This window comes from Lepisma saccharinum, chromosome 20 (assembly GCF_977018435.1).
Source record: "Lepisma saccharinum chromosome 20, izLepSacc3.1, whole genome shotgun sequence".
Classification (NCBI taxonomy): Eukaryota; Metazoa; Arthropoda; class Insecta; order Zygentoma; family Lepismatidae; genus Lepisma; species Lepisma saccharinum.
Genome location: NC_139248.1, coordinates 1,295,002 through 1,321,853, shown reverse-complemented (window position 1 = coordinate 1,321,853; position 26,852 = coordinate 1,295,002). Strand labels below are relative to the sequence as shown.

The 26,852-nt window shown below is 39.1% G+C and overlaps 1 protein-coding gene across 4 annotated transcripts in view; it reads right to left on the bottom strand.

Annotated features, from left to right (window-relative positions):
• LOC146003619 (NADP-dependent malic enzyme-like) overlaps positions 1-26,852 on the bottom strand; it is a 150,116-nt gene that overhangs the window by 105,507 nt on the left and 17,757 nt on the right. Inside the window, exon 1 of one of the 4 annotated variants that reach the window (XR_014443839.1) lies at positions 20,839-20,978. The exons of 1 other annotated variant lie outside the window; for it this stretch is intronic. Coding sequence is in view for 2 of the 3 variants with exons in the window: in XM_083141936.1 (XP_082998062.1) it covers positions 20,839-20,945 (107 nt within the window). In the remaining variant the exon portion in view is untranslated. Of the gene's footprint in view, positions 1-20,838; positions 20,980-26,852 lie in introns of those variants that run through there. 2 more of the 4 variants (XM_083141936.1, XM_083141937.1) reach the window with 2 other exon arrangements.

The following is a 26,852-nucleotide window of genomic DNA, read 5'->3' as shown; positions in this document are numbered from 1 at the left end:
GGCAATGCAGCCAAGAAATAGCATGAGTATAGTCAAAGTATTAATTAATCTAACCTTTGTAATTGCCATATTGTCTCAATATGCCATGGAATGTGTGTATGAATGAGAGATCGAGTGAAAGAGGGCAAGATGTACTGTCTATTTATCTGTACTTTAATATATGTGTATATTCAGAACCACCGTAGTATGATGTCACGTCATTTCAGGTGCATGAATCAAATCCTCCTAGGTTTATTCTTGGTAACTCCGACTGTAGGCACTTATCCTGACCGTATTATAATTCATGTGATGTTTAATCCGCGTGACAGGTGTCACGGGGAGCGATTCTGCGTTGTTGCGTTGCTCAGTTCAGTTTAGCGCGTGACAAAAAATTGGCGCCCGAACATTCGACGAGTAGGCGAATAGATAAGTAGGAGTATAAAAAAGTAGGCCCGAACATTAGACGGGTAGGCGATTAAGAAAGTAGGTATGTAAAAAAGTACGCCGAACATTCGACGAGTAGGCGAATAGATAAGTAGGAGTATAAAAAGTAGGCCCGAATAATCGACGAATAGGCAAATAGAAGAGTAGGAAAATAGGAAGCAAATAGGAACTAGGCTCGTAGAACGATGTTACAGGCAGGCTAGTAAGGAACCTGGAGGTCACGAGTATTCTAATTAGTTGCTTATCTACTAAATGTGAATTTTATTAAGGTTGATTGTAATGGTTAACAATCAGTTCGGTCTATTACCCAAGGGAATCTAATACTTGCTTTTTAAAGAGAAGTCTTCAGCCTACGCATGTCTACTACAGGGTACCAGAATTGAACGCTAAGGGGAAACTACGATTTTTTTTGTTGTAAGTTAAATAGTTGCAAATTAATGTAACTGGAAATCCTGATAAGAATCTATAAAGGCGTGCTCATTTAAAGTATTAATGTGTAATTTGTACGGTGATTTTAATTAACTGAATATGCAATCGATGTGTAGCTAGAACCATTTTGTGTGTTTTTTATGAGTGTAATTGTGAAAATAATTTGTTGCGACTATAGCATTTATCCAATAGCAGAATTATTAGAGGATCTTATTATTTTATTAACAATGGGCGTTATTAACTTCGGACGATAAAGGACACGCGGTATGACACACGGAAGCAGGTGAGGGGAGCGATCCCAGGGATCTAAAACCAGAAACCAGGAAAATAATTTTGATTTTTTCCTTCGGCGATAGCCAGCCACGAGAAGAAGAAGAAGAAGAAGAAGAAGAAGGGAGATTGGCATGCAAAGGACTACTCGGCTCCGCAAGAGATTAGCCAACAATACGATGGACCGCCCAGGGGTTGAGCATTCCACAGATGCAGGCGCTTCGTCAGCCGGCAACGTTGATAAAGATCTAAGGAAAGATTAGTCGGTAACAGGGTTGCCAGTTCCAGAAAAGATGGACGTACAGGCCATGTTCTCTCAGCAAATTAGTTATATCCACGCCAAAGATGAAGAAAGAGAAGAGAACAGGAAGAGAGAAGAAGAAGAAAGGCGGAAGAGAGAGGCTGCCGAAAGGAGAGAAAAGGAAGAACGCCGAAAACAGAAGGAAGAGCAGAGAAGAAAGGAGGAGGAAGAGAAAGATAAGATAAAGGCTGCTGAAAGGAGAGAAGGAGAAGAAAGAAGAAGAAAAGAGTGGGAAGAGAGAGAAGAAAGATGGGACCGCCGTTTCCAATTACTGCTATCCGAAAATGACCAAATGAAGGAGAAAGTACTTCAGTCGGAGAATGAATGCCAAAAGAGACATCAAGAGACGAACAACAATGTAGTCACAATGGAGAAAGAGCTGCGTGTGGAGTTACGCCAGGTTCAAGAAGCTATTGGAACGTTGGACGCAAGAATGACCGAGAATCAGACGAGCATAACCAGCCGATTAGAACGAATGGAAGAAAGGGAGATTTCGGAAGGACAACGATTAAGGAAACTGGAAGCGGAGGCACGCGAATTGAAGAAGAATTTCCAAATCACGCAACGGAGAAGAAACGAGGACGAAGAGATTCGCCGATTGGAGACAACGTCCAGTGATTCGAACCCAACTCCTTTGCTCGTCGCAGCAGACGTGACCAACCAGCCGACCTGTCAATCATCACCAACTTCCTTGGATCGCCAAGCGGCGCGTTACGTCATCGTCCGGAGCGGGAGTTCGCCGAGCTTGAACGCTTTCGCCCAGCAGGAGACACGCAGTGTTTCCAACCCGGAGTCGAATACTCGCGGAATATTCGCAAAGGTCAGCATAGATCATTTTCAAACGTACAACCCCGATCACGACGAGACTTTACTGTCAATATTCATAGGGGACTTCAAGAAAGATTGTTTGTTGTACGGTATCGATAGCCCAGACTACTTGAGGCTAATGCGAAAATTACTCAAAGGGAATGCAAGGATCTGGCTCGAGCAGCGAAATCCACAATTCGATATCTTTGAAGAGTTCGAACAGGCATATGAAGTTCTCTCCAACCCAGAGAAACGGAAGCTCTATGACCGGGGACCACAGTTTTTGAGCAACGAGTGGAAAAGCACATTGCAGGACTACGGAGTGAAAGTTATGCTAACCGCCCCTTATCCCCAGCGAGGCCAGTACAGCAATCACCGCCCACAACAACAACACTTCAGAGATGATAGGGATGGAGAAAACGCGAGATGGCAACACTGCCGGGGTCAAAACAACCCGAGACGAGATGAGAGGAATCTTGCTGTGAATGCAGTTAGAACAGACTACTGCTAATTTACCCGACTGGAATAGACCGTCTACTAGTCGTAACTTGGACCCACTCTCCCCGGATTACCAACCCGGACGAAGTAGACTGAGGCAAGAACAGCGATCTCTGGAGCAGACAACCGATATTCAAGGCCCGACGGGAGACTAGCAGATTCCTGCGACAGTCCGGCTCATGTCAAAGGAGACACTGAAGAAAATACCGCACTAGAGCCACCCCGATTAGGAAGTAAACAATAGGGAGATTAGAGATTATATTTTTATATTAGAAGGCAAAAAATGTAGACATTTAGTATCATTAATGAAAGAAGTATGCAGACATATCTGAGAGAGAGAACAAATTGCAAACCAAATATTTACTTATATCTTATTTACCTTATTATTCAGTATTCACTTTATTATGTATAAAACTACAGGGTGAATCCAAAATTAGTATGTATGTGGTAATATACGTTGAGATTTCCATGTTAAAATGTACTTTATATTGTATTCTTGTATACTTTATCATATTCGTTTATATTCTCATAATTATAGTACAATTGCAGAAAGTATAACTTGATTCTAATGTTGGGTTGAAAGTTATACGATCCAGGGTTCGAGTCCCTACTCGGACGCCTAAGTATGCGATCACTAAGAAATATCATTGATATGTGGTATGAATTTTTTCCTGTCACTCACAAGTTCATTCTGAAAAAAATTCATAATTAAAAGGAGGGGAATGTTATAACGGTCAAATATTGAGTAACAGGTAATTAATCTAATTGCCCGTTATTAGGAATTAATTACAATTGGTAATATTAAAATCCGTCGCGAATACAGGTGTCTAGCGACTGTCTTAGCCAACACCAACTTGATCAACCACCGTTTTTCGCCCGAATTCGGATTTACATGCATTCTTATGGGGAATAGCAGGAAAAGAACAACTTCTAAACCAATGGAAAGTACTGATTCTAAGATTTGAGCCTAATCAGAACAGAACTACGGGAGTTATGAATTATTAAAGATCTATCGCTGGATTCAATGGGAGACGGCATCCTACTGAGTTGGCTCTTACTGAACGTGTCGAATACAATAGCCGAGGATTTAACCTAATCTCTGCACGAGAGGCTGCTACCAGAGGTTAAGGACCGGAGTGAGCATTGACCAGGATAGGAGGACAACGGTCAAAGCACCAGAAACAATAAACAAGCATCTGATCACAGAGACTAGAGCGTCACCTCGTTCAAATCTGGAATAAAAGGGATGATTGGGAATAGCGAGACACAGTTTTGCCTAGAATCGCCACCGGAGTGTGAGCTACGCGCGACCTAGCTGCGAGTCACAATCAGACCCGTGGTCTGGATTTGTTTTTCCTCGAGTGAGTGTTTTAGAGCCATGGAGTAGAGCAGAGTAGAACCAGGGGGTCGTTTCCCCTCGCCGTCAACGCATCCGTGAACATACGTGTGGTTATGTGAGAATAACGCCAGACACGTCCACCTGTGTCAATCGTCCGAAACAACGTCCTAAGTAGTAAAAGTTAATAACATTTGATATCCATGTGAAACCGCTAATGGCTCATCGCGTATGTTCGTCTCATCGCCCAAGCCACGTATCTGTACTTACGAGTGACCGCGAAGAACTGACCTATTATTGCGCAAGTTGTCGTATGGAGTCGACAGTGTACGTGTACCGTCCTGGACGTCCCTGCGAAGTGAACGAGTGAAGCCAGGATCCGATGATGCCAGATGGAGCTGCCGACTGATCCACTTTCGCCAACCAGGATAACCGCGAAGTGCAACACTGGAGTCTTCCAGAACTGTAGGACCACTTTCACCCTACCCAGGTCAGAGGGAATGCAGCGAAGGTAAGATCCAACCATGTGCGTGTGTGAGAGAGATGACGCCAATCTACCGCGAATCTGCGTAAATCAAATCATTGCATAAACTAATCCGTGCTATGGCATCCCTAGACATCGTTATTCCGGCGGAGTAATCAATGTTACAGATCAGAGTTTATCTTAACAGCAAACAATAGTTCGTTGAATATATTTATACCTTCAGAAAAGATAAAAGGGGTTCGCACGAGGAACAATTATTCACTATATACTTAAAATCCTAAACGGTAAATTGTAAACGGCAATGCAGCCAAGAAATAGCATGAGTATAGTCAAAGTATTAATTAATCTAACCTTTGTAATTGCCATATTGTCTCAATATGCCATGGAATGTGTGTATGAATGAGAGATCGAGTGAAAGAGGGCAAGATGTACTGTCTATTTATCTGTACTTTAATATATGTGTATATTCAGAACCACCGTAGTATGATGTCACGTCATTTCAGGTGCATGAATCAAATCCTCCTAGGTTTATTCTTGGTAACTCCGACTGTAGGCACTTATCCTGACCGTATTATAATTCATGTGATGTTTAATCCGCGTGACAGGTGTCACGGGGAGCGATTCTGCGTTGTTGCGTTGCTCAGTTCAGTTTAGCGCGTGACAAGGGAGATAGATAAGAGGAAAGGAAGGGAAAGAAATAGAAGGAGGAACAAGAAGAAAAAGAGATAGGAAAATGGTATAGAGAGAGAGAGAGAGAAAGAAAGAGAGAGAAAGAAAGTGAGAATGAAAGAAAGAGAGAGAGGAAACGAAAAACAGAGAAAGGAAATTAAAAAGATACGAAGAAAGAGAGAAAGATATGAACACCGAAGCATAGCCCATACCGCGTAAAACTGTTTCTCGTACGCGTATTGTCATCTCGCTTTTTTTCCCTTGAATCAATTGCATTTCGCGATTAAGTACTCAGTTTTGGCGCCTAAATGTTATGTATTAGTTACCAAATGGCTCATGAATATGACATCGGACAGTGGTACCAACTTATATGGGCCCGTATGGATCAAGACAACCACAAAATTTGCTGTCATTACTACTACTATTATTATTATTATTATTATTATTCTATCATGATTCGTGGTGAATGGTTTTCCGAAATCAGTAAACAAAATTTTTTTTCTAAAAAATAAGGATGCATTGTTGGTATGTTTGTGGTTGTTCTTTAATCCATTTTTTTCATGTCATCACTCATCCTCACCTTTGCGATTAACCAAACGTGGAAGAAAAGCGAAGTAAAATGAACCAAATCCATCCAACAAGAGCGTAACAGCAAAATCTCACTGAGTTGGCTACCCTGATTAGCTCTGTGACCTTGAGGACGTTTGAATGAATCATGTGGATCGATGCATAACGCGCTTTCCAATCACACACACATCAGTCCGAGTGCATCATGCACTCTTCATTTGGTCGAAGTGTGATGGCAAACAAAAACATTCGCTCGCATCTGATGAAGAGGGCAAGGGGAAAGGGGGGGGGGGTGCACACGGCACGGCTTTTGTCAAGAATGGAAGCTATCCTCGGTGGCCGAGTGCATAGAGTAGACCTACTCAACTTTATCACCATCGAAGGTTACGGGTTGGCGTCATGGATGTCGGAACAACACAAGTTTGATAAAAATTTGAATATTATTGTTATTAACAACTAACTAACTCTGTAATATTCTTAAACCCGAAGGTTTATGGCTGCAGCATCACAAACCTTCCGTCTGTCCCTATCCTGGGTAAGACCAATCCAATCATTTCCATCCTTACCGATTTCCTTCAGGTCCAGGTCTTTTACCATCAGGTTTCCCAACAGAAATCCTGTAAACTCTTATCTTCTCTCATTCGTGCCGCATGACCTGCCCACTTAAATCTTCTTGATTTTTAATTATTCTAACAATATCTGGACATGAATACAAATTATGCAGTTCTAAATTATGTAATCTTCTCCACTCACCTGTCTCCTCATCATTTTTAGGTCCAGATATTTTTCTACTGCATACACCAGAATATCCCGTGAATATCCAGGGGACTACTGTTTTCCTTCGTTTTGTACACCTTACACTGTTAATATTTTGAAATAAATGATTATTTTAATTTGGTATCAACTCTTACACTCTTCTTTCAGGGATGTAAGAGGTGATTTTTTCTGAAGACACTCAAATGTCAACCTTTCTTCGAAGAATGTATTACACCTTGGACTGCATTTTGTAGACTAGCGATGCTCTGGCGTCTGGATTCACAGCCAGTATAATCCTTTGTGGGGCTTATGTGTTGTCCTTGTGTGTATGTGATTGTTCTTTCACTAAAATCATTTCATTATCTTTCCATCGTCATCGTCGCGATTACCAAAGATTGGAATCTGGCCAATGCCAGAAGGACCGATCCTCTGCAGATAAATTTATCACATATGAGCAGATATATTGCCAATAATCAGCTTGAGAACTGGTTTAATTTTGAAGTCATTGCTATCAATTCTTATTGTGCAGTACTACACAAGTCGCAGCTTGTACGAGTGACCTTTCGCAATGATATCGTCACTATTTAAGATGGCCGGGATGTATCTGGTAGACATGGGCGTTGGCAGAAATTTTTGTAGGGGGGACTCAGACCTTCAATAAAACTTCAATAGTAGAAGAAATTATTATTATTATTTTCAAGATTATAATTATTATCATACTGTTAAGGTAACAAAACTAATAAAATTAACGATTTTTATTCCAATTTTGTTACTATTATTGTCCAGGTATTATTATTGAATTGATGTTTTATTTACACTTTATGCACTGGACCTACTAAGCTGTGCAATGTGCCTCCACCGAGTATCGAACCCGGGACACCTTGATTATAAGGCGACGATATTACCACTACGCCATCGGGAAGGCCCTATTATTATTATATATTTTATTATTATTATTATTATTAATAATAATAATAATAATAATAATAATAATAATGTATTATTATTAAAGTGCTTCTCGGACTGGCCCGTTTTTTTTAATACTGTACATCGTATAGCATCGGTCTGTTGTTCGCGCATGCGCGGTGAATGTTTTGCTTCAGACTGAATAGTCTCGTGTCGCTTCAGTCTGGAAGCTCCCTTAAATAATCACGTACGGAATACAATTAGCATTTGAAACATCTCACCTTAGAGACCAAATCTATTTTACTCATAAGTCAAAATATGTAACCCGTAGAACGTTGCATTTTTTTATTTTGTTTATTGCACTTGACCTGGGGCAAGAGTAGATCTGTCGGATTCTGTGAACCGGTAGAAACCAGTTTATTTATCTTTAGCATCATTTTGATGCAGGTCGCACAGGCCACGGAATCTCGTGTTGGTGTGACATAAGAGGTTTGCGTAACAGATGCACGGGCTGCCGTGCTGAGGCTCCTGACGAGAGAGTGGCCACTGGATGCTTCCATCGGATGTTGAAGCGTGGGAAAAACGTCCTTCTTCCTCAAAAACACTTCGCTTCGATGTAAGTTTAAATGCCATCTAGATTGAGATTTGAAACCATCAGCAAAAATCAATATTTCGTCCGCCATCTTGCATGTTTTCACCGATTTCATGAAAAATTCAATACCGAAACGGCCATGTGACGTATCTAACTGACGAAGAGTGGGATGATTGATTGAGTTGGTTTATTTTACCGCTTTTCTTGGCTAATCGCGAAGATGAGGATGAGTGATGATATGATGAAATTGATGGACACTCGCAAATAACATGCCCAGGTCGGGATTCGAACCCAACCACTGTGGTAACCAGTCCGCCACGGAAGCTGGCGTAGAGTGGGATGAATTGATTGAATTAAAATTGTTGGGTGCGTGCCCATCACCAGCGGCGCAGGAAAAGGGGTACAGAGTTACATTGCAACATCCGAATTTTTGAAAGAGATAGAAAAGATCCAAATTGTATCCCTCAAATAATTTTTCAGACGAAAGATGCTGCTGTTCAAAGAATCTTATTTCTAATAGCTAAACACACAATACTATATTTCTTTATCGTCCGCAGGTTTTTTTTCCAGAGGGGAGCGGGGAGAAACGAAGCATATTTTCCCCATAGTAGCGGTCTTCCCTCAAACAACACTCCTTCAGTAAGAAAAGAAGTTATCATGTCTCTGCAACGCCATTATGATAATGAACACTAATTGCTGACAGAAATGAAATGCATGTGTGAAATAACGTCCACTGTCGGACGTCCATAAAAGATAGAGAGCTATAGAATAAAGAAAGAGGTAGAGAAAAAGGGAAGAACGATAGAAAGAATAAAAAAGAGGAGTAGGAGAAGAAAGAGGTAAGAACAGAGAAAGATCAAAAAAGGAAAAGAGAAACAGAGAGAGACAGAGAAGAAAGAGAGAGATAGAAACAGAGTAAGAAGGAAGGAAAGAACGAGAGGGGAGAGAAAAAGAAGGAGAGGGAGAGAGAGAAACAGAGGAAGGGAGAAATAAAGATAGGAATTAAGAAAGCGCGTAGGAGCAGGATGCGAAATCATTGAAGACTGGGGGGGGGGGGAGAAAGACACACACACACACACTCAAATACATACGTATACACAAATATTATTATTGCTATTATATGATATACTTATTGTAATTAAATATAAAAGGGTCAATCCATATGAAGTCATACAACACGGTTGCTTGACCATTTTTAAAAAAGTTTATTTTTTGTGTGGTGTTAGCCTCATATGTTGACAGTTCAGAACCACTGCTATTTTATATTTACTATCACCGATTTGAAGATGGCGGGCATTCCTTTATCATGGCACGCGTCATTTTCTCCATTCGTAAGCATCAGCGGCAACTTTTTTATCTCAGCTCTGGTAAGTCCTACGACAATGAGACAAAATGTGTGATGTTAAGCCCATTATAGGCTACAATTATATTTCTGTGTAATTTTCTAAATATTATTCCTTCATAATAAATTTTAAGGTCAAAATTGTGAATTTAAACGCTCAAAATGACATTTTCGGACATTTTTTTTTGGGGGGGGAAGGCAGTTTGTTAGACACTTGAATTTTTTTGTGCAAGTACCTGTGTACCAATAGAGTATGTGAAAATTATTTGAAGCTTGAGATTTTAATATTTTTTTTTCTACAGGGTCATAAACATGTACTTTTTGTTTAAAAAAATTCCAAGTTCAGGGTTAAATATCTCTGGTGGGCAGTTGTTTAAAAATCTGAAATTTGTACACAATACAATACTCCATGATAAGTAACTTCAGTAAAAATTTTGAGTTTGAGATTCAATTGATTTAAGAGATACAAAACTCGAGAAAAATTCAATATTTTCATTAAATATGGTATGCATAATTTCATTTCTTATTAACATTTTGTGTTGAAATTCTGCAAACTATAATTTGGGATGTAACCTTTGTAAAAGTAACCTTTTGTTAGGGAATTTTTGAGGTCAATATTGTTGATGGGGATGGTGGGGGGAAGCTCGCACCCTGGAGAGAGTTTTAGCAGCCATCACCACCGAATCAGAGCCTAACTGAAAATATGCGTTTCAGGGGTTTTGAACGAGGAACATATATTAAGAGTATTTAAAAATATAATCCTTACAAAAATATTTGGACCTCAAAGGGATGAGGAGACAGGTGAGTGGAGGAGGTTATGGATATTTTTTTTACCATAACATATAATGTATGTAACTAATATATATAATATATTAGACGAGTTTGGAATAACTAAGAAGCTTGTTAATATGATAAAAGTATGCACCAGTGAAACAGAAAGTAAAATTCGTGTGGGTATTAATGTGTCTGACAAATTTACAATTCATGATGGGTTAAAACAAGGAGATGCATTATCTCCATTGCTCTTTAATTTTGTCTTAGAATATGCTGTTAGGAAGGTAAAAGAAACTAACGAAGGACTAAAATTAAATGGTATGACTCAGTGGTTAGCATATGCAGATGATGTAGACTTACTGGGGGATGATGTGAATGCAATTAAGAATAATGCTAAAATATTTTTCAAAACTGCTAAAGAGATAGGTTTGGAAGTTAACAAAAAGAAAACTAAATATATGCTTACAGGCCGAAACCAAGTGTTAGGTAATAATCAAAATCTAATTATTGATAACAACTCGTTTGAACCAGTTTCCAAATTCAAATACTTAGGAGTAATATTAACAAGTGAAAATTATATTAAAGAGGAAATAAAAAGTAGGCTTAATTCAGGAAATGCATGTTACTTCTCTCTTCATAAACTTTTGTCTTCTCGCTTAATATCTAAGAAACTAAAAGTTAAAATATACAAGACAGTAATTTTGTCTGTAGTATTATATGGGTGTGAAACTTGGCCCCTTACATTGAAAGAGGAACATAAATTGATAGTATTTGAAAATAAGATCCTTAGGAAAATCTTTGGACCTAAAAGGGATGAGGAGACAGGTGAGTGGAGAAGGTTACATAATTTAGAACTACATAATTTGTATTCATGTCCAGATATTATTAGAATAATTAAATCAAGAAGACTTAGGTGGGCAGGCCATGTGGCACGAATGGGAGAGGAAAGAGGAGTTTACAGGATTCTTGTTGGGAAACCTGATGGTAAGAGACCTGTAGGAAGGCCAAGACGAAGATGGAGGGACAACGTTGAGATGGATTTAAAGGAAATCGGTAAGGATGGAAAAGATTGGATTGATCTTCATTCAGAAACAATCTCTCTTTGGTCTCAAAGCTCTAACGTACTTCGATATTAAATTTTACCGCAGAGAAGCCGATGTGCACGGAACCTGAAAATTAATCACGTGTAGTGGTTGACTGCCAAACGTCAGCCTTTCCAATCACCAAGCAAGAAGAAACTGTCCTTGCACATTCCGAGATCGCCTGCAAGTACACGCTTCAAGCACGATTCTACAAGAACGCTGTCACGAGCTTTCAAGGGTAGCATTAGTTAGGATACGCTCTGATGTCGAAATAGCAGCAAAAGTATAAAACACGGCGAATAACCTATGACGTCACTACTTTTTCTCTTATTCAATTACACACAGATGACGCATGCTGCACTCAAGGATGCATGAGCGAAACATGATAACCTATTTTGTACCGAACCTAACACCGCAAAGTTTTTTTTTGTACACTGCTATTTTCGTGCTCTGAAAAAGTGAAAGTCAAACTATGAAGAAAGTTTTAGAAGTTTTTACTTCTTATATTGATGTATTGCTTAACTTTTTTGTTGGTTAGTTAATGCCACGTATCTACCTTACTCTCGGATTTGTTCGTACAGTCACGAACAATTCTGGGTTGTAATAATCACATTAACTTGCAATGATATTGTGAGATTTATCCTAACGGACATTTCTTTATTCCACTGAACAATGGCGGCGATTGGGTTCTGAAACTGTGGGGGAGGGGGGAGATGTCAAAACTGGGGGGGGGGGCAAGGGCAGTTTACTTTCCGTTAGTAAATAAGGTTCAGCATAGTTCGGGAGCAAAAGTGGCAAAAAGTGGGACAACTGGCCCCCCTCCTAATCGCTGTCACTGTCCCGGCAGAAAAGTACAGTCACGGATACTTCTGGGTATCAACACAGAAATGCCCGTGACTGTACACTAAATACCCTTAAACGGGCAAACATATATGACATGCTGAAAAAAATTAATTAATAGGATACATGCTATGTTTTCAGTATAATTATGACCAAAATATTTTATTTTTACATATTTATGTATTACATAATGAGATACATAATGTGTCCTGTGAGATACATTGCCCATTGGAGACATACATGTAATTATACATAGGTAAACAGTGCTCCTACAATGATTAGAATCGTACCATATAAAATATAATCGTTCCACATTTCCTTGTTAGTATAATGAATATTCAAAAATATATTTACTAAGAAAATGAAGAGAAACGTAAAATTAAGTATTTTTGTGTTATAATAATGTGCTACAATCACCAATTACATAACATTTTACAGACATATTTATCTTCTACCTACTTTTGGTGAAATGCTGAAAAGCAGTTCCTTGTTTTTGAACCTGTCAACCATTCACACATAATATCCAAATACCTTTCTCTGTAATTTTTGACCAATGCCCAACACTGTCATATCTTATATCTTGAAGTGGACGTGGTGCTATTCAATGCTTTACTTATTTCTGTGGTACGTCTTCCCCGTTTTGGTGTGTGTGAGTGAATGAGACCATTAGCTATGTCCATCCTGAAAGTTTTCAATGTTTTCAAACTTTTTTCTTCCTTTTGCTTCTACATTACGATGATCCTTGGATATACAAGAGCTAGCCAGAGTCACAGTTTGTTCTGTCCACATGGGTGGCGTGGATCTGACAGATATGCTCATAGCATTGTACAGAACACCTCTGAAAACATGGCTTGAATCTGGAAACAAATTATTGAGTCATCGTAGATAATGATTTTCTTCTTTTCTAAGAAATGAAATTGAAATAAGAAATTATGTTATTGTTTGCATTTATGTTGGATAATTGTAATTTCTAATCCTTGAAAGAAATACAAGATGCACTAAAGTCATCTGTGTCAAAATTGATGTATCTCTTCACATGATACATTTACTGGTTTTCAATTTTCAAATTTGAAAATAAAATGTGGCATTATCTGAAATTATCACAAATCCGTGCTTTTACTTTCTTCTTCCCTCTTCCGATTTGGTCAGTTTTCCAGGAGGAACCATAAAACTTCCATGGTGGTATTGTGATATCCTGTGAAAGAAGAGGCAGTTGTATGAAAACAAATGTAAAATGCAGACAAAACATTTTCCATTTCATTCAAATGCACATAATCTATTGGAAATTATTATTTTAGAAATGATGTAACTATTCATGTTGTTCAAAGTGGAGTCAACGTAAGTGCTGTCATAATATTCTGGTAAAAAAGGAAGAGAAAATATTGAGAAACTAAAGCGAGAAAAAAGAACGAGACACGATGCAATTTCTTTTACAATGATACTATATTTCTACATATCTTCATATGTAAAAAAAACATTTGTATATTAGAAAATAACCCTACAAATTACAACAACATAAAATACGACATTTATACTGAGCAAAAGCAATGGTAGAATACACAGAATGTTCAAGAGAACATGCATTCTACATGTATTTCCTTCTGTATTTGCTTAGAATGTGATAAGGTGAAATTGTCCTTTTTTGGGCAATGTATCCCTGTAGATACACACAAATAAAGAACTGGCTCACAACGTACTTGGTAACAATTTCAAGTATTATAAATATTAGAAGTTTTCTAATAACTTCGATACACATTTATTTCATGCTCACGTCTTACAAAATTAAATAAAAATAGGTCAACAAGAAATAAACTTACCACCCCATTGTTAGAGCTCCTACTGCAAGATGCCATGGTCCTCTCCATGCAACTGTGCATGCAGTTCTACAAACATCCAACAGATGGCACACGAGTAGAATCGTCAAAACGCACGTATCTCACGATCCACACTGCCCGTTTGCTCAACTCAAGCGCAGAGATCGTTTAAGAACGCATCGAAAGCAGTGTATCCCACAAGATACAACGGCCAATTAAGGGCTAACCGGCAAAAAAATGGGACATGCTTCCTTGCATGTCATTATGTATGTTGCCTAACTCTACGGCGGTAATACAAGTTGCCATTAAAATCCACTTCTCGCCGTAGAGTTAGGCAACACACATGTCGCCATGAGGGAAAGCGGGTATTTCAGGATGTAGATGTCGCGTTTTTATTGCCGGGCACTGTACATGGGTTTAATGGGTATTCTCAATAACGGACACAGACGCTAAGAACTATCTCTGGGAGCCGATCTAAAACTTCGGAACAACCGTGACAAACAACAACAGCGATTTCTGACATTCGGAGATAACCAGGCCTGTAGCTAGAGGGGGGCAGGGGGCAACTGCCCCCTCCTGAGAGCCTGCTTTGTCCCCCCTGTGAAATATACAGAACACCTGATATTCTCACTAATCTTTACAATTATATCCTGTATTACTCTAGCAACATAACAAAGACACTTATTGATTTTGTGATTTAATGAGGTGTGTGGGATTCCGAATAATGTCGTACTAGCATTGGGTGGGGGGATCCCTTCCTGATTCAGACTTCGGGAAATTATTTCGTAATTTTCAGTATCTAGAACAGTTATGACATTTTTAGAAGTCTTATATTAAAGGTGCCTAATGTGTTTGGATGTTTTTCTTGGATGTGTTGCTATCAAGTTTGAACTACTTAATTTTTTGTTTCCCAAGTCTTCAATTTGGTAATAGTGATTCATGCAGTAGAGAGGGGGGAATGGATAATTAATATTTGTTACTTAGCTTTGCTTTTCTGCCACTTCTAGCTAATCACGACAATGAGTGATGACTTGAAACTGATGAAGCGGAACTCACAAACAGTACCACAACCACAGGGGGGCAGGGGTCATTATCCCCCCAACCTTGAACGGAAGTCCATTCTAGGGGGGGGCAAACATTTAAGTAAAAAACAAGACTAGCAGAATCTAAGAATAGTAGGACAAATGGATACTCAAGATGAAATTAGTTTTATCTTCCAGACGGCCAAGAGAACTTGCAGGGGGGGCACAGAGGGTGAATTGCCCCAATTGATTTCAAATTTTCGTAAAATTTTCTTGCTCGCAATGTCTGCTATTATTATAGTCCAAGTTCAGAGCCATATACCTATGGGCAAAGCGGTCTAAATGAAATAAAAAATGTGTTAAAGAAAATTCCATGGCGTCCTGTGAAATTTTTTACACCCTATTAAGTTTTCAGTTTGAAAAATTTGGATCTAAAAATGTTCTTACTCGCATCGATCCCAATATGATTGTTTTCTGTAATGCATTCTAAATTCCCCGAGAGAGAAGTAAGACCAAATATGTAGCTACTTCAGACTGTTGCTGCTAAAAAGTTTTGTCTCAAATGCACGAATAGTTCTTTTGAGGAAAAGGAGACAAAATTTGTATTATTTTTACTGTTGATTTGTTATGAGGCGGATGAATTGATTATGTAATGTATTTAATGTATTCTCATTAATATATATATTAAAGAAACTGAATGCATACACAATTTAGCGTTAACATGTTGCATACTTATGCATTTTCTTATTTTACGTCGTTCCATGTTGCATAAATAAAATATATGTTGTAGATGAAAGTAATACATGTCATATGTACAAATAGAATCATGCATTTTGTATCTTTCATAAATACAGTTGTGTGCTTGTTTTCCAGTATTAGTTAATGTGAAACTGAACGTGTTGGAAAAATATTTTCAAATCATTTGTTCCATGACAAATGCTTTAGCACAGACTTCTAACCCCCTCTTGCGTGATTCTTAATAACGTCTTTTATGCTACTATTATTACTACCACTACCACCACTATATTACAATCATTATTATTTGCACGTTTGTCCTTGTACTGGCCCCCCTCCAGACAAAAATTCGTGGTTGCGCCCACTGGCGTACGCAGGAATTTTTTTTTCTGGAGGGGCTGAAATTGTATAGGTGGATGCTTTCAGTGGCGCAAACTTATAGGGATCCGTGGGAACATAGCGCACCTAAGAATTTGTCGTGTTATTATTATTTTATTTGTTATTGTTATATATTTTCTTATTAAATCAATAAATAGAATAAAATAGCGAGTATGTTCCATATTAATATCATAATACATGGAAGGGAGAATTTGAGATTATTTAAACTTATAAGAACCCAATGTTTTTCAAAATTTGGCATCCCTGACTGTTTTCTAGTGGGCAGCATACGCAATAAGATATATCGTATATTTACAACTTTCCACTCTCAAAAATGTCAACTGGGGATAATTTTATAGGGCTTGAATTTCCCACTCTGGTTTTTCCAGAGTTTATGGTGATTTTACTTGAAAATGTCGATTTTTCAAAATTTCGGAGGGGACTGTAGCGTACGCCAGTGGTTGCGCCTCTGCTCACAAAGAACACTCATGCCCAGGCTCGAAACTGCGACCCTTGGCTTCGTAGTGTGTTGTGTAACCAACCACCCCACCATAGAGGTCGGCTGGTGAAAGATGTAGGACAGCTTAGTGGGTCAAATTATTATCAGATATGATGAAAATCTGATAGTGTTTCACATTTATTATTTTTTGTTAATGTGCGTAAAAATCTTGCATACTGGAAGCTAGAGGGAAACAGTATGAAGCACGATTTATAAAGGACTCCCTTAATCAGCTCTGCAGAGAGGCTCAAAGCTGTTGGTACATATTAATCGTCTATTAACATTGTCGACCTGTAAATATCAAGTAGATACCGTCCCGACTAGACTTTATCTTGTATTCTTTGGCAGCCCGTAAACGTTATTATCGAAATACTGTTATTTGATGTTGCTCGAACTTTTTTTGTTCGTTGGAGTTTCAATATATCATCCCTTTTCTGTTACTTATATAGCTTTTGCTATATCTGCCAATGCGACACAATATATTAAAAATTTGCCTCCTCTGGGATTGACTTTGCCCCCCCGCCAACTAAGAATTCCTGGCTACGGACCTGGAGATAACAGTGTTATAATATGGGCAGAATGTCTTTTGCAAATTATTTTCAGTTCGTTTCAAGGAATATCATTTGTTGTGGGCGCCCGCACCGAGGGTCAAGAAGGAAAATAAACTTATTATTTTTCCCTTCCCCTTTTATTTCTTTGCTCCTCCTCGTTTCCTTTCCACTTGATCATTCTTTTTCCTTTCACTGTCGGTTGCTTTTGTCATTTTCTACTCTCCCGTCTCTATACTTCATGTTTTCTCTCTGTGTCACTCACCTCTTTAGCTTTCTTCTTTTTTCCCTTCTTTCTCGCTTTGTTTTCTCTCTTCTTTCTCCTTTGTTTCTTTCACTATCTCTCTCTCTACTTCTCTCGCTTCTATTTCTCTCCTCTTCCGTGTTTTTATTTACCTTTTTTTAACTTTTTCCTTCTCTCCGATTTACCTTGTCTAATTCTACAATTCTACAATTTCACAATAATTTCACAGTAATTTTTCTTTGCGTCCTTCCTACCTCTTCTTTAAAACGCTTCTTTTTTCCTAATGACGTCAGAACATTACGCCAATATATCACGCTTGCGGACACAACTTTTCAATTTTGACCAATTTTACGAAAGTTGGATTGATTGATTGAGTGATTGTACTTCGCTTTTCTGCCACCTTTGGCTAATCACGAAGATAAAGATGAGTGATGATAAGATGAAATTGGTGAAAGGACAATCACAAATATAAATGGACAGGAACACGGGCAACAGCGAAGAGTTCAGACGCCAGAGACTCGTTAGTCTGCAAAATTCATTCCAGGATAAACTACAGTGAAGGTCACCCCTTGCACCCTTGAAAAGTACGAAATTGGTAACATGTACAGATCTCTGTAGGGTTGCAGAGTTTCGCTTCATTTTAGCATAGATCCAGTGGCGTGCTCAGGATTTTAAAAGGGGGAAGGTTACGTATACTCTTTTTAATTGTCAGTCCTCATTTCACCATCCTTTCCTGCCTTTGACTTTTTTTAGGAGTACTGGGTCAAAGGTTGGGCACGCCACTGCATAGATCCCATACCTGATCCATCAGCAGTGGCGTGCCCAAGGGGGGGGGGGTTGATGGGGGTTATGACCCCCCCCCCTCTTTCGCCCAGTATTCATAAAAAAATAACGTCAAAGGTAGGAAAATATGACAAAATGAGGGCTGACTACCAAGAAAAGGTATACATAACCCCTCCCTTTCGAAAATCCTGGGCACGCCACTGTCTATCAGATACACATAATTTGAAGTTTGAGTAAGTGCCAGGATACCTCAAGAAGGAATCTTTTGGATGCACGTGCAGTCAGAGCCACTGCGAAGGTTTTTTCCATCAAACCAAGAACGTCTGGCTTCAGAGAGCTTATGAAGAGCGGTAGGTGGGGGAAGGGGTGGTCGCCCGGAGCAACCAGGCAAAGGAAGAGCAGAAACGACAACGCCATAAAAACGGAAAGACGTAGACATGGCCGTCCGGAAGGGAAGGCAAGGGGGAACCATGCCTCCCCTGGAGAATGAATGTCTACCTAAAAATTATATAATTTCACAGTAATTTATGTTAATTATTGTAAGTGCGTTGAAGGAACATGACAATTTCAGACTGAAGCAATGTTGTTTCTTTAAAGGGGCAGCACTATTATGGGGAAAATATGCCTCCTTTGCCCCCCTCTGGAAAAAAAAATCTTGCGGACGTCCATGGACATAGACATCAATGCTCCCCGAGAAAGTACTGGCGGCCAACTGCATCAGTACTATTGCTTTTTTTGCAAATAAATATATATAAAACTTCTTACTCGGTTCGCTTGTAAATAAACATACCACCACGAAACTAGTCATTTATTTTAGGACCTTCGTATTAATTACTAAAGCATCATACAAGTAGTTTTATGAGCAGAGGGGGTGAGGGGGGAAGGCAAATGTAGGTCCAGTCCCAAGTAGCGTAGTGCGACTATGAAATTATTGTTATTCATTTTTGTTCGTGAGGTTTTTACCTGCTCATAATAATCTAGTAAATAATTTAGTTCAAGAGGGATGTGCTACCCTTTTCGGCGGAGTTGATTTATTTATTTTAATTTGCTTTTCTGCCACTTTTGGTTAATCATGAAGATGAGGGTGAGTGATGATGAAATTGATGAAGGGACACTCTCAAGGAACACCCATTCCCAGGCAGGGATTCGAACCATGGCCGTAGGCAGGAAAAATTTTCGGGGGGGGGGGCATTTGTTCATTCATAATTGTTCCCATGGGCTTCGCCAGAAATTTGAATAATAGAAATAATAACAATAATTGCACAATAATAATTAAAATTTCATAATAATAAAACAATTTTATTCCATAATAATACTAATAATAATAATTATTATATTATTGTTATATCCTTGAGGGGGCTTACTCAATCCAGCAGATGAGTGAATATCCAGCACAAGTTTCTTTTTGTTGTTTCACGTTTCACACAGTGTGTACTGAAATGCACAATTATTATACTTCGTCATTAAACTTTAGATGCCTTCAAGAAAAAGCTTTAAAAGTTAGATGGAAATTTTAGTCATAAAGTTTTTGTTGTTTAACTTTAAAATTACATTTTTGGAATTTTGAAAAGTGCGGAAGCAGTTATTATTTTTAAAAACTTAGCCTGGTGCATGGATTGTAACCTCAATCGCGAACGTAATGCGCTACAAAACTGGAGATCCTAGGTTTGAAGTCCTATCAAGGGGGATTTTCGACTTTATCGGACAGGGAATTTAAAAACTGGAACGGGAATTTTGGGACAATCATAAGGGAACCTTCAGTCTATATTCCTTGTGACGCAGGAACAACACTGGAAAGAGGACAGCAGAAGTGAAAATGGAGGGGTCGCGGGTTGGCTACGATTCTGAGAATAAATCCTGTTTCACTCAACTTTCAAAATTCCAAATGTATGACAATTGTGGCTCGATCGTTTCAACATTGTCTCCTTGTATTTTTGTGATGCTTCGAAAAAAAAATTGAAAATTTGTTACAGATTTTGGTTTCTGAACTTCCATTAATCCAACATGTCGGAAGTTTCGGGGGGGGGGGTTGAACCCTAGAAACCCCCCTCTAAATACGGCCATGATTCGAACCCGGGACCCCTGGCGTCATAGCACGCTGTGCTAACCACTCCGCTACGGAGGTCGGCTATTGGGGAAGTGCACACCTGTCTGGGTCAGGAGATTTCTCAGATCACTGCCTCTCTTCTACATAATAACACCCTGGCAGTGGCGTGCCCAAACGGGAGGGTCATATCCCCCCTTTGGCCCAGTATTCATAATAAAAGAACGGCAAAGGCAGGAAAATGTGACGAAATCAGTGGAGACTTCTAAAAAAAGTATATGTAACCCCTTCCTTGCAATAATCCTGGACATGCCACTGCGACTCTGGACTGCATTTTGTAGACTAACGAGGCTCTGGCGACTGGATTCAAAGCCAGTTAGAATCCTCGGGATTATCCAAAAGTGACAGAAAAGCGAAGTAACAAAGAATCAATTACTTTCTGAGATAACCGCACAGCCAGTGGCGTGCCCAGGATTTCTGGAAAGGGTGTGGGGGTATTTCTTATTTTTTAGTGGTCTGCCTTATATTTTATCATATTTCCCCGGATTTAAAGTTATTTATTTTAGAGATGCAGAGCCAAAGGAGAGGGTTTTAACACCCACCAACCCTTCCTTGAGCACGCCACTGCCTACAGCACCATTCAATGGGCGTAACTAGCGTTGAAAACAAACGAAGGCACACCGATACATACTCACCCGCAGTTCGACATTACAAACAGGCTGCAGTAATAAGTCCATATGAACACGTGAAAGAGGGTGGCCACTGCAACAAGTTGCAAGAGTTCTTTCGTGCGGTACATCATTTCGCAGCGCCCGCAGGCCACTGCTACGTTCTCATGTTGCCAAGAGCATTTCACTCGTGCACGAATCGATGAAGTAGTTCGACCGTCGCCCGATAGATGGAAGCACTTTCAAGAGAGCGTCGGTCACTTTATCGCACTACACGACAGGATGCTGCAAGCACTTGAAGATGTTCGAGGCACACACAAAAAGGTGTACGCGCACTGGCGAAATGTCTCGGTGCACTGTGCGACACCAAGTCGCCCTCTGCAGACCACGAACCGTGCACCGGAACCAACGGAGCCACTGACGCGAGCAGCGCAGAAGAGCAACGGCCCCGCCTCCGTGGCGAAGTGGTTAGCTTGCGTTTTTGCTTTAGTCTCCTTTGTGCACAGATAGGCTACAATCGGGATTGGACGTGTGGGATGGCACGAAAGATTTGGGGGGGGGGGGGGGTCGCTAGAAATGTTTAGGAGCGATCAGGCCATTGATAAAGTTTGAATAATAAAAATGAATATAGTAATTAAATCTCAAACAAATTGTATTATTATTATTATTATTATTATTATTGCTGCTATAACCTTATTATATTCCACTCGATCCACCAGATGAATTAATATTCTAAAACTAGGGTACCAGACGTCCCCTTTTCGGGCCCTAAAAATGGTCCGGGCGGGTTTTTAGGAAAACGGGGAAATGTCCTCTTTTTTGAGTTATAGACAACTGCTTCAACTTTAAAGATTCGCAACAAAATTTTATGTATGTAAATAACTGTTAATGTTGTTTCCGTGTTCAATTTCAAAGTAAGGAAATACAACACTCTCAGTTGCAAGTGCAAAGACAAGAAACTTTTCTTCCAACAAAGAATGAATATACAGTAAAACCTCGTTAATCCGGACTAATGGGGGGGGGGATAAGTTGGCCGGTTTAACGAAAGTCCGAATTAACTGAAATAACATAAAAGAACAGTAAAAGTGCATTAACACTCCGTTTATAGCAACAAAACACGTCATGGTGTATTTAGAGGGCATAGACCTAAATACACTATACAGTACAGTAAAAATGAAAAAAAAAAACTCAATATGCTGACCAAGGCAGAAATTTATTTTATTATAAAACATAAACTAAAAATAACGTTTCAACCTTCTAGCAAGGTCTTCTTCAGACTCTGCACCAAGTACAAATACAACAAGGTACAGTGTCTCTCAAAAGTTTTAGGACAACGACATTTTAACCTAGGCAACCCAATTTACACAAGCCGTTGGTGGGTTGCGTGCAGAGTTAGGCTCAATTTCAGGGTTGCCACATGCACAATAGATATTTATAAAATACGCGAAAGAAATATAAACAAGTATTATTGTATAAAATTATTAAAAATATCACTATTATATCATATCGCAAATGACAAAATTCTTTCTGAAAGAAAAAAAAATGGTTTTCTAGTGTTTCATAGCTGATGAGTCTACAGTAAGGAAAAGAGGTGAGAGGAAACGAAAGGTTACAAAAGAGAGGAGAAAGGGAAAGCGAAAGGAGAAGAGGAAAAGTAAAGGAGAGAAGAAAGATAGGATAGACGAGGAGAGGAGATGTAGTGAGGAGAATGGAAAAAGATTCGAGGAGAGATGAGGAAAAAAGAACAAAGAAGAGAAAAGAGGAGGAAAACGAGAGGAGAGGAGAAGAGAGGAGAGGAGGAGACGAGACGAGAAGATGGAAGTGGAGAGTAGAGTAAAGGAGAGAAAAGAGAAGAACGAAAAAAGAGAGAATAGTGCAGTGGAGTCGGAAATCTAAGACAGGTAAGGAGATAAGAGAAGTGGAGAAGAGTGAGATGGAGATAAGATGCGAGAAAAGTAGGGAAGGCGATATGAGATAAAAGCAGAACGGAAAGAGGGGAGAGAAGAAGGAGAAGGAACTGGAGAGAAGAGGTAGTTGCAGAAAATATCGTCTGAGCGTCAAGAATGGATGCATTGGTCAAATTATCGACATGAAACATTCAAAGACATTTTGAAATGTACTGGAGAATATATTAGATCGGTGCGAAATGCCTTTTGGCTGAGTTCAGAGCAAATTAAAATCTTCCATGTAAGATCTTTGATTTTACCTGCGATTACACCACTAAAAAAATGAATGTAATTTTTAATATTTATAAGAATTATTCAATTTTTCTCCACTTCTCGGTTCGTTGGAATGGAGATTTTGTAATTCAATATTTCCCCTCCCCCCATCGTTAATTCCAAACTAAATCATTCCGTTTCACACGGCGTGGACAATGAACACAATGGCATATGTCTAAAACTTACGAAAATTTTCTGCCACCGGAAGGGTTTGAACCTACGACCATCAGATTGACAATCCTGAACGGTAGCCACTACCCTACAAGCTTTAGCTCCTTAAACCAGGTAGAAGAACCACTACACAACGCCTTTACCTTCGAATGAAACAACAATTTTTTTTAAGTATTAAAAAAAAAAAAAGGTAATGTGCTCCCCTGTGCATAGCACCACGCCATGAAGGCGTATAGGGGGTGTGAGGGTAACGCCTTACACTTTCTTGATCCGGTCGTGACTGGGGGTGATGTGATCAGCATCACGCCCCTGACCGCCTTTACCCCCCAGGGTTTCCCCCAGGTACCCATGTCATTCGACGCTGGGTGGGCGCCGGGGCCGCTTCCAACGTTAGAAAAGTTCCCGGATTTGAACCGGCCGGGGATCGAACCCGGGACCTTTAGCATGGTAGTCAGACGCGTTACCGACTGAGCCACCGCGGCCACTCAAGTATTCTGTCCCTCCAATATTGTAAATGTCGTTTGGTATATGTGTAGTTGAACTTTTACTTTAATTTTGATTTGCTTTCTTGTAGTATAACCGATATCTTCGAGAAATAATTTTCGAAGTGATTAAAAACAAGAATATTGGTAGTTGTGAAAATGCGAGTTATTTCTTCTAATTTATTATTGTGATTAGACATTATTAATGGAAAATATCTAGAGGCTTGAACATTACAGGACGATGTTCTTTTCCTGTGATACTGTAACAGACAAAATGCTTGTTTACTGATGCAAGTCTTGTGTCCAGAACAGTCTTATGAAATGTATTTGCTGTTGCGTAAGATAACACGAAATAATTTCACCGTGTGCTAACTACCAAATCTGTGCAACGTTATACGTAAACAGGCGGAAAATTTTATTCTTAAAATCACTTCACATTTGACAGTGTTAGTCAAGAGGGACTCGTGGGACACTGTGTTAAGGTGCTGGACTAAATCCTTCTAATTTTTCTTCCTCGAAGAATAACAATTTCTAAGGAAGAGCAACAGTGATGATGTTTCTTATTTCTTTTAAATGCTTACACTTTCCTTTAATTGGGTTAAAAATAAATAAGAATATTGCTTGCATTTCTGTCATTGACGTAGACCAGAGAGACAGACAGACAGACAGACAGATATTACAAAATAGTTCAAATAGTGTGAGCGCCATTAAAAAGTCATGATAATTCTATGTTGCGTACTTAGAATTATTCATACAATAAAGAACATGTCTAATTGTGAGTTAACAACAAAAAAAAAACAATAATAAAGAGACATTTTCGCATCACGATTGCAGTTCGAAAAGTCGGGACAGGAATTGAAAATAACGTACTGTCCTGATTAAATCGGTGAATCGGACGTCTGGTAGCCTTGCATCAATGATTATAAAACTAAAACCACCCAATATTGCAGCTTGAAGACTTTTGCGAACGAAACAGATTCATTTATACAAAAGCCAAATTGAAATTTTTACTCATTTCAAAAATCGACGATGTTATTTTCGTATTTATTTATTTATAGGTTCACATTTAAATATTTTAGGGTTCGAGGGGGAAGCATGGCCCACATGGCCCCTCCCCTGGGTACTGACCTTAGGTAGACAGTGGAAGAGAAATTTTGGAGAACCTTTCTATTAAATTTAGTATTTACATTCACCTTATGCTCAGATAGGTTAAACCGTTTATTCACAATCGTGAACTTTTCGGTTAATGGATAATATTAGGTTTTAAACGACGGGAGAACATTGGTCGAATTTCCTTTCTTGATCTTTTGAGAGAATATATACTTCTACAATAGCAATCGCGTTCGGAAACCGTGAAAAAAATGACCTGGTTTTCTAAGGCAGACAAGCTTGGTAGTCTAACTTGCTCGCGATCAAAGTGACTCACTCACGCTATTCAAGGCCGCTTCTTATCGCAAAACACTGTGCTTCGATGCACAGTGTCTGCACCCAGCACGTTACAAGTGACCAGAGTCGAATTTTAAAGAGAATCTGAAGAATAGTAGATTTCATCAGAGGCGGCTAGGTAGGCACCAGCTCAACATGCAGTAGTTTAAGTGATAATTCCTGATAAACAAAAAAACCGTATTGAATAATTATTGGGATAGTAATACAATGTAACCTCGAAGACAATCTGTATTCCATTTATTTATATTGGCAACTTGGTCAACCGGAGGTTATTTTATCGCCTTCGATAATCGAATTGTCTGATCGATTATTTTTTGTTTACCCAGGAACATGACTCATAGGAGATTTCCGAGATCGGGTTACGCTACTCACTCGTAGCTCCCCAATTTTTTCACGATGGTGGGTTGCCACCGGTCGTATACACAGGCCGAGAACCTAGAGAGTGAGCATAGGCGGACTCGAATCCATGCCGTCCTGCAGTCGGAGGCCACGGAGGAGGACTTTTCTTATTTTACCTTTGGCAAATCGCGACAATGAGGATGAATAATGAATAGAATAATAAAGGTCACGCACAAAGTAGAGGACGATCTTCAACCTCTTAAGTGACGAGTTGAAGCCCTAAATATGAGGATTTCAACCTTAGACAACCTCAATTTCAAAATTATAAACAAAATGCCTACTTACACTAAACTTCTCATCAAGGCCAAAATAGTTTGTAACTGTGAAACTACCCCTGAATACAAATTGACATTTTCTTTCCATGTGAGTAAGAATTAAATGTGTGGTATACAGAGATAGATGATACCTTTTGAGAAACAATTAACTGTACCCTGTCGCAGCATCTCTGGAGCAAAGCCGCGCATAGCGGAAGAGAAGTGGAGACAGGGGAGAGGGGATCGAGTGGACAGAGCGAATCAGTGCACGCTGCTGGGAAGGCTGGTAACTGCAGTGGCTTTCCTCCCTCCACGCAATCCCATTCCTCTCACGTGTTCATCGATGCTCAGATACTTGTTTTCGTTCACCTGCTCCAGAGATAAGTGGGATAGTTCGCATACATGTAGCAAGTAAAGAAACTTATCCCAGAATGAAAATTCCACATAGTTTTAAAACGTTTCTTTAAGCAATGAATAACTGGAAACGGATCACACATAATTCCCTTGCCAAAATCTAGTGGTCGGAAATTAATTTCAAGACATTTCGTATCTATTCACCATATTCCAAGTTATAAGGAACTATTTCGTAGATGTTCATGAAACCGTTATAAAATTACAAATAAAATATATTCACAAGCTTAGATATAATAATACGAAGAAAGAAATTCAGAGTTAAATTTCAAATGCATGTGTATAAAGTAATTCTAGAAGTACAGAGCTATATCTGAGTATTTAACTTCTTTTTTGCAGATAACGTTTACAATATTGAGGCGAAAGAATAATTAGGAATAGTAGCTCCAAGAAATCAAAGGGCGTAATGTATTGGTTAGAGTTCTTGAAAGCATTGCGGTCCCACGTTCGATCCTCCATACTAGATGTTCCTTAAAAAAGAATGCCTTCTATTAAACAAGAGCATGGTAACATTATTTGTAATAGCAGTATATAGTGTCTACATTGTTCTGCATATGGAATTTATAAAAAAAAATAAACAAATAAATGAATTGACACACGTTCAACGGGATATTTTTATATATAAGATCATGGATTATGATACTCTAACGATAATTGTG